Source organism: Chiloscyllium punctatum, chromosome 10, assembly GCF_047496795.1.
Source record: "Chiloscyllium punctatum isolate Juve2018m chromosome 10, sChiPun1.3, whole genome shotgun sequence".
In the NCBI taxonomy this organism is placed as follows: domain Eukaryota; kingdom Metazoa; phylum Chordata; class Chondrichthyes; order Orectolobiformes; family Hemiscylliidae; genus Chiloscyllium; species Chiloscyllium punctatum.
The window spans coordinates 7,527,096-7,540,097 of record NC_092748.1 but is presented as its reverse complement, the minus strand read 5'-3'; the positions used below and the strand labels follow the sequence as shown (position 1 = coordinate 7,540,097).

The following is a 13,002-nucleotide window of genomic DNA, read 5'->3' as shown; positions in this document are numbered from 1 at the left end:
TTCATCAGCAAGTTTTGGTCTATAGCTCTTTGTCACAGTCATCCAGGCCTTTGCCACCACTCTCAAATACCACATTGAACAATACAACGCAGTACAGGACCTTCGGCCCTCAATGGTGTGCCGACCTTTTATCCTACTCTAAGAACAAACTAACCGACATACCTGTCACTTTACTATCATCCATGTGTCGCTTAAATGTCCCTAATGTGTCTGACTTTACTACCACCACTCTGTGTAAAGAACCGACTTCTGACATCTCCCCTTAACCTTCCTCCAATCACTATGATTAGACCCCTTGTGATAGCCATTTCTGCCATGGGAAAAAGTCTCTAACTATTCACTTTATCTATGCCTCTCATCATCTTGTACACCTCTACCAAGTCGCCCCTCACCCTTCTTCGCAAATGAGAAAAGCCTTAGTTCCCTGAACCTTTCTTCATAAGACATGCCCACCAGTCCATGCAGCATCCTGGTAAATCTCCTCTGCAGCCTCTCAAAAGCTTCCACATCCTTCCTATAATGAGGTGACCGAACTGAACACAATATTCCAAGTGTAATCTAACTAGGGCTCTACAGAGCTGCAGCATAACCTTGGGGCTCATAAACTCAATCCCCCCGCAAATGAAAGCCAACACACCATATGCCTTTTAGCAACCCTATCAACCTGGTTGGCAACTTTGAGGGATCTATGGACATAAAGCCCAAGATCCACACTGCCAAGAATCCTATCTTTAACCCTGTATTCTGCTTCAAATTCAATCTTCCAAAATGAATCACTTCACACTTTTCCAGGTTGAACTCCAGGAATGGCTGATGAAGGGCTCCTATCCAAAACGTTGATTTTCCTGCTCCTTGCATGCTCCCTGACCTGCTGGACATTTGCAGTACCACTCTAATCTTGCCCCTACCCTCACTCTGGCCATGCTCTTGTTCCTCACGTAAGTGTAGAATGCCTTAGGGTTTTCCTTAATTCTATCTGCTAAAGCTTTCTCATGTCCCCTTCAAGCTCTCAAGTCCATTCTTCAGTTCCTTCCTGTCTACCGTGTAATGCTCGAGAGCCCTATCTGATCCTTGCCTCCTCAACCTTAAGTAAGCTTTTCTTCTACCTCTTGACTAGATGTTCTACATCCCTTGTCACCAAGGTTCCTTCACCCTACTATCCCTTCCTTGCCTCAGTTGGATAAACCGATCAGCAAGTGGTTCCTAAACAACCTCCAATTTCTGTCATGCATTTTCTTGAGAACATGTGTTCCAGTTTAGGTGCCCCAGTTCCAGCCTAATAGCATTGTAAACCCCCTCCCCTCCACCAAACCATCTGCTCTTATCCCTCCATGACTATAGCAAAAGGTCAGGGAGTTGTGATCATTATCACAGAAATGTTCTCCTACAGAGAGATCTGACACCTGACCTGGTTCATCGCCAAGCACCAAATGCAAGATGTCCTATCCTTCCAGTCAGCATCCTTCCTGGACACACCTGACAAAGTCTGCACCATTCAAACTATTTGGACTAAGAAGGTTCCTATCAAAATTAGGGAAGTTGAAGTCACCCATTACAACAACCCTGTTACTTATGCATCTTTCCAAACTCTGTCTGTTGCTATTGGGGAAGGGTGGGCGGTCCATAGAAAACTCCCAAAAACGTGACTGATCCTTTTCTATTTCTGTCTTCCACCCATACTGGCTCTGTAGACAAACCCTCCATGACGACCTCCTTTTCTGCAGCTGTGATTTTTTCCCTGATTAGCAATGCCACACCCCCAACCTCTTTTACCTCTCACCACCTATTCCTTTTGAAAGATTTAAACCCTGCAACATCCAACAACCATTCCTGCCCGTGATATCCAAGTCTCTGTAACGACCACAACATCGTAGCTCCACTACTGACCTAAGTTCATCATCCTTGTTCCTGAAATTTGCTGCTTTAGAAACAGACACACTTCGACCCATCACACCAATTGCAACTTTGCCTATCAATTGTCTATCCTTCCTCACAGACTCCCGGCATGCTGTATCTGGCTGTCCACGATCTACTCCATCCTCAGATCAGTAGCTTCGGTCCCCATCCCTTTGCCAAAGTAAACCCTCCCAAGAGCTCTAGCAAACCTCACACCCAGGATGTTGATGCCTGTCCAGTTCAGGTCAACCCGTCCTTCTTGTACAAGTCTCAGCTTCCCCAGAAGGTATCCCAATGATCCACATTGCTGAAGCCCTCCCTCCTACACCAGTCCTTCATCTGCAGTCACTCTCTGTTCATAGCCTCACCGGGAGCAATCCTGAGATTACTACTCTGCTCGTCCTACCTATTAGCTTCCAGCCTAACACATATTAAAAGATTGTGGCCAACACCATTATCAGGTACAGCCATTTCAGAGATCTCTTGTTGTGACAACTTACAGCTGAGGTCTGTGTTACTGGATATGACAGTTTTCTAAAAAAAAATCATCGGTCATAACACAGCTTTATAAAGAGATAGATTCAGATTTTGTGACCTTTATTATGATTGTTCTGTAAAAACAGCCGATTTCATAATGAAGCCTTCACAATGAGGATGAGTATATAAAATAATAGTTAAGTGAATTGTATCTCTCCTGCCTTTCTTATTTGCCAAGGATCACTGGATCAGTAGCAATCAGCTGTGCAGTAATGTAGGATTTTGGGTCTGACTGAAGAATCAAAACGACAAACGTTGAAAATCTCAGTTCTTCATGAATGCGAACAAAACATCCATTTGTACTCCCAGTTCCATTTGAGAATGGAAAAACACCTGCATTTTGAAGATTTAGTTTCTCTCTGTTGCAATTCAAAGTTCCCAGAGTTGTCCTGCAGAAGAGAATTACAACAAATAGCAGGTATTGCCAAACACTATCTTTACCTCGTGATTCAGTTGCCTGGTTCTGACTGTAGAATGGGCCCCCGTTGATTTGATTCTGGATGTTACCCTGCGAGGTCATGGAGGGTGGCCGTCTATAGCCAGGTAGAGATCCTCCTATGGTGGTAGGATTCTGCCGCTGTACTGGTCGATTCATGCTGTAGAATTGAGGAGTGTGCCCTAGAATATTTGAGAGAGATTCACATTTAGATATGAAACAAGCTGTATGAAGAAAATGCCCGTAAACAAATAAGAATTTGTATTTCTCTCAAGTCTTTCATGATCTTGTGGACTTCCCACAGGATTCTCCAGTCAATGAAACTGCGAGTCATTGATATAAGAAGTGCAACTGTGAAACTGCAAGATCCCAAAATCAGCAATGAGGAAATGACCTCTTGACAAACCATGCTTGAAACTGCTTTCAGCACAAAACGGTAGGGCTGAACAACTTGTTTCTGTGCTGTATGTTCTGTGTAATTTGACGTAATCTGTTTGCGATGTTGGTTGGATAAATTTTGGTGAGGACACCAAGACAATTCCACTACTCTACCTCGAATACTGCCACAGGAATTTTTTTTATATCTAGCTGACTGAGGGTACAGACCAGGTCTTCATTAAATTACTCATCTGAAAAGTGGACAATTTTTCAGCAAAGATTTTCACTCAGATTTGAGCACCAGCTTGATTTAAACTATATATACCACAAATTATATTAAATGTTGCTAACGTACTGGCTAATCAGCAATTTGTCCCGATTTCACAACAAAGTAGTAAGATGGGTCTCTCCATAATTCCACCAGGTGAAAGTGAGGATAAGTCCAAGTGGAGGTGGAGATGGAGATATTTTCATGCAAGACATGCAAACCAATCACCCTTAGAAAGACTCACCTCATTCATACTGCAATGAAGCCAAATAAAGGCAATGGAAAATATGCTTCACAGGCAGCTTTTACATAAATTAAAGAGTAACTCCAGCACTGAGACATTGAATACGATAAAGCAGCTCCACACGCTCCAACATGAGTAAGTGAAGCCGACATACTATCCTGTTGACCCTTCAACCTGGGCTCTATCACTCAACTGGTTGACAGTGAGATAGGAGGCTCGAGGAAAAGCCAGCTGGAATGGGAGGGGGAATCGTAAGACAAACCACCAGCAATTACTTGTCTATTATAACATATTTACTTTCTGTCAGTCATAGGAGAGTGCCTTAGGGGAGGAAGCATGTCAATTAACCCCTCTTCTTGTCCTGAGGTGATCTGTACCATCCTTAATGTGACCATAGCTGAGACAAGCACAGGCCAAGGATAAAGTTAGGCCATGGCTCTCCACCGGATGACTTGGTGCTCTATCAGTACTATTCTAGCCAAGAAGTAGTCTTCAGAACTTTTTGTGAAAGACTTAACTGAATTTTTTTGCTGAGTTCCCAATCACCAAATAATGTTAAAGCCTCTAGCTCCTAATTGACTGCAGCGGTCAAGACATTGCTTGAAAAATCACAAAATCAGATCTGAAACAGAGGCACATGCTGGTGTGCTGTGACTCAGTGATTAAATGCCCTTCCTAAAGACATGCAAAACAAAGAGGTCTGAGCTTTGTGTATAACAGAACAAAAAGAAGCTGAAATAGGACATTTAGGTTCCTCAAATGTCTGTCTAAAAGCCTTGAATTCAACTACCCAGCCTCCACTGCTCTCTTTTTAAATATTTCAACAGAATCATCTCTCATTCTTCTAAACTCCAATCAGTATTGGTCCAATCTCGTCAATCTTCTCAGAGATGACAACCCTTTATCACAGGAATCAACTTAGTGTTCTCTAAACTGCAAACATATCCCTTTTTTAAAAAGACCAAAATTGTATGCAGCATGATCGGCATGAGCTAAACAAAACAGTTAACCAAGCCCTAACCACCACTCACATGGCCCCTATTCTATAACAGGATTTAGCAGGTCCACTCCCTCTTCAGATCATTGTCCAGTGATCTTAGTATAGTATCGTAGTGAAGTCCCACTCACATTGGAATGCCTATTTTAGCAACATAGGAACAAGAGCAGCCATTCAACATCTCAAGTCTTTTTCACCAGTAGCTGAAATGTAAATCAACTCCATTTACCAATTATTAGTCCTTATTCCTCTATATCCTTACCTATCAAAGTCAATCTTTGAATTTATCACAAGCAAGAGCATCCTTCCAGGAAAACAGTTTTAGATTCCTCTATCCTACGTATGAAGAATTGCTTTCCAATTTTACTCTTGAATGATCCAGATATAATTTTAAGACACTTGTTCTGGACTTGCCCCACAAGAGAAACTAATTTCCCTCTAACTATCTTATCACTTCCCTGTATCATTTTCTAAGAATACAATTAGGACAACCCTGAACCTTCAAGTCACAAGGGAAAAATTCATGCAAGCTGACCTCACCTTTTAAAATCTAGCATTACTCTGGTGAACCTGCACTGCAATAGGGCCTATGTATTTTTCCTGGGGTTCAGGACCCGAAGCAGAATGCAGGCTTCTAGAGAGTGTCCAACCAAAGCTCAGTGCAATTTGGATTCATAGAAAGCAAGGGTCACTGCCAACAGAATTGAAACAAAATCATGCAGCTGGGAATATGTGGGATAAAGAATGGAGAACGGCTTCCCATTTTTGTGCCCATTTTGCACCCACACACTGCATTGACGTAAATACGGAGAACTGCAGGGAATTGCTGGGGCTGTTCAGCGAAACTGAACTGGAACTGAGACAACTCAAGTCAAGGCTCTTAATTCTTTCTATTCACTGTGCCAAATATCACCCCCACCCTGACTTTACACATTAATGAATCACTAATAAATTTTCATCTGTAACAGATGTGCTGCATTATCTTTTTAAGCCAAGTTAGTCAGAGTCAATTTTATCAAGAATTTATTGCAAAACTGCCTGAGAAACAACTGTGGTGAGAAAGCGAGAAAGTCAGAGAGAAAGAAGGACTCACCTGCAGTAGGAGCGGAAGAGACAGCAGGGAGAGATGGTGAGATGAAGCCATCAGTAAAGGGCTGAGCTCCTGCTACGGAGTCTGGGGTCAGTGTTGGAACATGGGTAGGGGTTGCAGAAGGAACAGAACCTTGAGTTGAAGCAGGTACTGCAGCAGTAGGAGGAACAGGGACTGGAGTAGGATTAGGTGTGGTAGGTGGTGGAGGGGTACCAGCAGAGCCTTAGGGAAGGGTGTAAAAGAAGGATTAACACAAACGAGAACGTTAGCTAGGACGAGAAAGCCTGTTAAGCAGTTAGTTAAAGTTCCAATCATGCAAGAACCATGCTTATAACATTGCAACACAGGCCCTAGAACAGAACACCCATCAGCTGATTGAAAATTACAATATTCAGACACTACCAATTCATACCACCAACTCAGGCACAATCTGACAAACCAAGGGAGTGTCTGCTTCAAACTGGAAGCAGAGATTGATCACCAATCACTAATAACATTTTGTGTCAGACCTTTTGATGATTCTTGAACCTGTCAATTTTCTTTTGGTGTTTGATGCTCTTCTTCACTTCAAGAAACTCAGTTTAACTGCTGGGGCATCAGAGCCAAAGTCTCCAAACTCTATACACACCTTTCATTAGAACAGGGATTGCTGGACAATTATTAGAAACAAGAAGTTCATCAAGTTTTTATTTTTTCATACATCGCCATAATGTGGACATCATTTTATTGATCATCAATAATTGCCCTGAGAATTCTTGCCCAAAAGGACATTTTTGAATGAGCTGAAAATTTACAACAATCCAGTAATATAAATGGTCACCATTACAGATACTAGATTTTAATTTTAAATTCCCCAGCTGCCGTGGCGAGATTTGAACTAGTCCAATTGAATAGCACTACTCTACAGTACTCCTCTTCAAAAAAGACCAAGGCTTAAAGTTACAGCTCTTCATGCTCGACAGCCATCAGCAGGGATCAAATCTGCAACTTTTCCGGATTGTGGCCAGAATGTTGGAGATTACATCAGGAGCACAGCAGTGACAGGGAGAGTGAGTTACTTATGTGCAACCAAAACACCAGTCAGAATTCCATGGAGAAAGAACAGGTTTTGATTTATTCAGCTGCTACAAAGTGGCTTATTTAGAAAAGGCAAATGCTTATTATATCAAAAGTCACTCCAAATGTTTGTCTCCTCTCTAACTGACATATTATCAGCAATACAAGAGAGTAGCAGTCTCTGGTGAGGTCAAATCAAGTTGTTGGATTCATAAGGTCAATGCAAGATTTTGTGCACTCCATGAGTCAGTGTATCCATGAGATGTGAGGGTATTTAAAGTCAATTTAATCTCTTATATGAAATATTTCATACTAACAACCCTCATGTGCATCCAATATATAGCTACTGGCTAGGCCATGGTGATCTTCTGCATTTTACACCACGAAAGTGCAGTAAATTGTGACTTGTGTCCATAAGTACTGTGACACAACAAAGAACTGTAGATATTCATCATTAAATATATTTTTAATCACTTGGGGAATCAAGGGATATGGGGAGCTTGCAAGAAAATGGAGCGAAGTTTCTGAGTTGGGAGGTCATGTTGCAGCTGTACAGGACATTGGTTAGGCCACTTTTGGAATACTGCGTGCATTTCTGGTCTCCTTCCTATCAGAAGGATGTTGTGAAACTTGAAAGGGTTCAGATTTACAAGATGTTGCCAGGGTTGGAGGGTTTGAGCTATAGGGAGAGGCTGAATATGCTGGGGCAGTTTTCCCTGGAGTATCAGAGGCTGAGGGATGACCTTAGAGAGCTTTTCAAAATCACAAGGGCATGGATAGGATAAACAGACAATGTCTTTTCCCTGGGGTGGAGCAAGTCCTGAACTTGAAGGCATAGGTTCAGGGTGAGGGGAAAGATTTAAAAGGGACCAAAGGGGCAACTTTTTCCACACAGAGGGTGGTACGTATGTGGAATGAGCTGCCAGAGGAAGTAGTGGAGGTTGGTACAATTACAACATTCAAGAGGCATCTGGATGGGTATATGAATAGGAATAGTTGAGGGGGATATGGGCCAAGTGCAGGACAACATTAGGTTAGGGTATCTGGTCGGCATGGATGAGTTGGACTGAAGGGTCTGTTCCGTGCTGTACATCTCTATGACTATAAGTCCAAGATCAGACATGATCATTCTGAATGGAGGAGCATGCTCACTGATCCATATAATCCACTCCTGCTCCTATTTCTTCTACTCTTTTCAGTTCTTGTGACTGAACTGGTCATCTTTCCCTATATTCTTTCCTTCAAAATTTCCTCTTCAAATTTTTATTAGAAAGTCCAGAGGGGGTAAATTATTGAAGGTTGTTCCCAGTGTTTCCCATTGGTAAAAGAAGCACAGAATGAAGATCGATCACTGAGAGAATCATGAGGACCTGAAGGGCCTCCTGCTACACAGTAGGCTTAGTGATACTCTTTTGTCCAGAAATTAACCATTTGGGTTAAATGCTTGAAGGTTGCTGCCATTCTTAATACGCAAAGGCCAAAGATGAAAGTTAACAGTTTCGCACAGGACAAAACAAAAGAATGATGGGTAATAACCTAATGAGGGGCAAATGGCAAGAGCCAAAGAGACAGGAGGGACGTGGCACTGAAAAGTGCATTCAAGTATTATTACTAGTCAACAATGTGACAGCAAAAACTTCAGAATGACACTGCCTCACAGCTACACCACTATAATGGTTGAAATTTCACTCAATAACTTAAGCTTTTAAGAGATTAATGAAAAATACCAAGAGTTAGCATGCCATCAATAGACTTGAGAGCATCACATCGTTAGCTCTACTTCAAAATTGTCATTTTCTTATTTGTAATAAATGTTTCTTTTTACCTTGAATATATCATTGCTCAACTATACATATTACGAGGTGCCCATTGTCAGCACTAAACACTGCCAGAGCAAAGACAGCATGGGGTTAGATACAAAGTTCCCTCTACATCATCTTATCTAACATTGCCAAGGCATGCCTGTTCTCTCTACACTGTTGAGCAATCTACTTGAAGTCCCAAACCCTCACGACATTTTCACAAATCAGCCATTTTGCAGCCACAATGAGCTTAGTGGTGGATTAGCAATACTTCCATTCTCACTTTAAACTGTATTGAGACAGGTGGCAGGGAAGTTCTTCCCGGTCACAACCTGAGACTGAATTCAAAATCAAACCCAAGGCCAACATCTGAAACATAGTACTCAATTGTCATACAAACATTCTGGAAGTACTTTACGTTAGCAAATTTATTCTGAGGGATCACAAAAGTGAGGGAGGGATTTAAGAAGCTGGATAAGCTGCCATTTGTTGGTGAGATCTGATAAAGCTGCTGTATATTGGAGAGATCTGAGTGCTGCATTTAGTGAAAGGCAAGTCTGGCAGAATTTTAGTGATGAGCACTGCACGTGGATAGCCCTTACCTGGATAGACACTGGGTGGAGAAGGAGTTGGTACAGCAATGGGAACCCCAACACTGCCACTGCCGCTGTTCTCCCTGCTGCTACTACGGCTACTCGGGTGGCTTCCCCCACTGCTCCCACTGCTGCTGCAATACACAAATCACAGTACATGTCAGCACTCACACGTAGTTTGAGGGAGCATGCCACCACTCTTCCTGGTTCTCTCCTAAATTATCTGGAGTCAGTCTCTCTGAACCAAAGAGGAGTTGACTGTGAAATGGGTATAGGATCTTAGACACCCCATCTCTTCTCTCCACTCGACAGTACCCAACTGAAATCACAGAATTTTTGAAATCCAGATTGCATCTCTTCACGTTCTACGCAGTTGCAGCTTAATACACCAAACAGGGTATAATTATATATTTTTTCAAAAATGCCTTGGTTGAACAGAATCTAGTGTTTCCCCTTCAACAAAAAAATGATGCTTAAAAATGTGTTGCTGGAAAGTGCAGCAGGTCAGACAGCATCAAAGGAACAGGAGAATCGACATTTTAGGCATAAGCCCTTCTTCAGGATTCCTGCTCCTTTGATGCTGCCTAATCTGCTGCGCTTTTCCAGCAACACATTTTTAAGCTCTGATCTCCAACATCTGCAGTCCTCACTTTCTCCTACAAAACAATAATGACCACACTTTGAAAAGACTTACATAAAATTATAAGTAACGTGTGGCACAGCAATGGGTGCAACTATTGCAATTAGATATGTGGCTTATTACATTTAAATTAAGCTCTGCAGAGTCAGGTATGGATGGGACCCAGTATTTTCTATACCTGTATGTCCTTGTTCTCTGATTTACAGAAGCTGTCCGCACCGGACTCTGCTGCTGTGAGGAGCTCATGTTGCGAGTTGGGCTTGGAACGTAGTCATTTGGGACGACTGGGGGGCGGACAGGTTCCAGCGTACGATAAGGAGAATGCCGACTACAGAGAGGGAAAGCAAATTAGTCGAAATCAACTTGTACCTATCATGATGTTTACTGACACTCTAGTATTGTGAAGGATGTGCAGGCATAAACAATGATCATCGACATACATGTACTGCTTGTGCACACACGTCACTGACATACACATCCTGTTGAAATATACACACGCATTGACAGGCTTGCACGATTTTCATTCATACGTTCCTTCAAAGAAATGGGATCTCTGTTTAATAGCTCATCTGCAGAGTCCCCTCTATTAATTCAGTGCTTCTTCAGAACTGATTTGTTTGCTTCGATTATGAACTTGAATACTGGAGTGAGACTTGAACCCATAATATGACTTGGGAGTCACTACCTCTTAGGCAACTGTAGGGGATCAATGCCAATATTTTTAAACTATGTTTGACATTCAAACATGCATTAAATAGAAAGCAACAAATGCACATCCACCAATATGTCTTGTAGTTATATGGCTAAGTCTTGCTATTGGCTAAGTACATTGTCCACCACAGGATGGTGCAACACACCAACAAACATTGATGGATAGGGCAAGAAATCAACCTTTCACGTTACTCGGATGTCAAATTCAGCTGCAATTCTATGCCAACCCTCCTACATTTCAGGCTACTGACGGGTCAGTCATGACGTCTGTCTATTTGGAGAAGCTATCAGTTGGATTGCGTGTGCCACTATCAGGGAAGTGAGAGGTAGGCAAGTGAATCAATTGTACGAGGCTGACTGTGCATGTTAAACATCAATGTACAGTTAATAATTTCCTGAGGGAGTGAAGAGTTATCTAGAAAAGTCTTTGCCCCAAGTTGCATTATCCACTTACCCAAGGGTGCCCTTTCCTGACACAGGGGGACTGGGCGGTTTCTGTGTGGGTGGGGTGCTCCGTGGAAGCCCACCCATCTTCATATTCTGAGTACTAACCTGAAAGGCGAAAAGCAAGGTAGAGGCATTAGCAGCTTGTTAATCATACTAACATGAACAGGAGATTGACGCAGAAGTTTAATCAGAGTCAGAAAAAAGGAAAAAAAGTAAGAAAAGGAAACAGAGCGAGGCCATGCAAAGTGCTTGTCTACAAATTTCTAGGTGGCTAAATGATCTAATATCTTATAGAACAGATACAGGGTTTGCAATTTAAAATAGTCTGAAAGCAATTGCTTAAAAGAAGATACAAAAAAAAGCAAATACACAACCAGTCACACAGCAACATACAGAGAAAGAGTAGTTCATGTTTTGGGTGGGGGCCAAAACATCATAACTGGTAACAGATTTCACCCAAAACACTAACCAATCTTCCTTGTCAGATGCTGATTGACCTGCTCGGTCTTTCCTATATTTTCTGTTACATTTCAGATCTACAGAATTTACCATGAAGGCATCCCCCCCCCACAACATAAAAGATAAGGGTCATGAAAGCTAAAATCAAATCAGTAACAGAATTAATCATAATGGAGAATGAGGCAGTTTCATTCATATCTTCTTGAAGGTGGTAGGGTGGTAATGTGGAGACAACACAAACAGGTGAAATGGACAGAGTATACAGAAGATGGTGAGTAGACAACAAACACGATTGATGGTGGGCAGACAGGGGACAGAACAGAGGGAGGATAGGAGAGATGAAACATAGAAGGCATAGAGGGAGTGCAAAACAGATGGCGTGTGGAGGGCACATGGGGGAGCTGGCATGCAGACAGAATGGCAGACAGGGAAGACAACACGTGGAGGGCACACTGGGAGATGGTGTGAGGATTAGACAATGTGAGAAGATGACATGTTTAGGTGGGTTGACAATTGGAGGGCACATGGGAAATGGCACGTGGAGGGGGGAGACTGCACTTGCACGGCGCACCTGGAGATGGTTCATGGAACAATATGAAGTTCTAAGTCAGAAATGGCCTGGACACACACTCTCAAGACTCAATTTCTCTTCCACAATTACGATCCAGCAGACAGGACAAGCAATAGACCAAAGTCCATCGGTTGCCATCATAGGAATAATGGATAACTTTGGGTAAGCAAAGTCCTGAACGGTCTTTGCAATCTGACTGAAGTTGAAAAGCAAAACATTCAATCAGCCATGTACAGAGATGTATGGTCAGGAAATCTCACAGATTAAAATTAGAGAATTGTAAACACTGTAGGTTAGATTAGATTAGATTACCTACAGTGTAGAAACAGGCCCTTCAGCCAAACAAGTCCACACCAACCCTCCGAAAAGTAAACCATCCAGTCCCATTTCCCTCTTACTAATGCACCTAACACTATGGGCAATTTAGCATGACCAATTCACCCGACCTGCACATCTTTGGACTGTGGGAGGAAACCGGAGCACCCGGAGGAAACTCACACAGACACAGGGAGAATGTGCATACCCTACACGGACAGTCACTCGAGGCTGGAATCGAACCTGGGACCCTGGTGCTGTGAGGCAACAGTGCTAACCACTGAGCCAGTTATATTCAGGATATTATTGGGGGCTCCATTACACCAGTAAGGAGCCCTCCTACTCCAGAAAGAACACTCAGTGACATCCATAGCTTAGGGCCAGTGTGTCCCCTATACCAGATGGGGTGGTCCGGGCTCCCCTTCACCAGTATTTACAATGGTAGACTCTCCTTAATCAGAAAATATCAGTAGCACCCCTACACCAGGGGGTTAGGTCAGGGGCTCCCATATGCCAGAGAGTAAGGTCAAGGGCATCCTTATACCCGATAGTATGGCCACGA

At 42.7% G+C, this 13,002-nt stretch overlaps 1 protein-coding gene across 10 annotated transcripts in view; it reads right to left on the bottom strand.

The window, feature by feature from the left end:
* The window catches only part of LOC140481856 (abl interactor 2), a 140,087-nt gene that overhangs the window by 15,202 nt on the left and 111,883 nt on the right, over nt 1–13,002 (bottom strand). For 4 of the 10 annotated variants that reach the window (XM_072578412.1, XM_072578417.1, XM_072578415.1 and 1 more), the window contains 5 exons: nt 11,103–11,200; nt 10,116–10,265; nt 9,307–9,431; nt 5,850–6,068; nt 2,875–3,051 (listed from right to left, as the gene is read on the bottom strand). In XM_072578412.1, coding sequence (XP_072434513.1) covers nt 2,875–3,051; nt 5,850–6,068; nt 9,307–9,431; nt 10,116–10,265; nt 11,103–11,200 — 769 coding nt within the window. The remainder of the gene's footprint in view (nt 1–2,874; nt 3,052–5,849; nt 6,069–9,306; nt 9,432–10,115; nt 10,266–11,102; nt 11,201–13,002) is intronic. The other 6 variants (XM_072578413.1, XM_072578416.1, XM_072578418.1 and 3 more) reach the window with 3 other exon arrangements.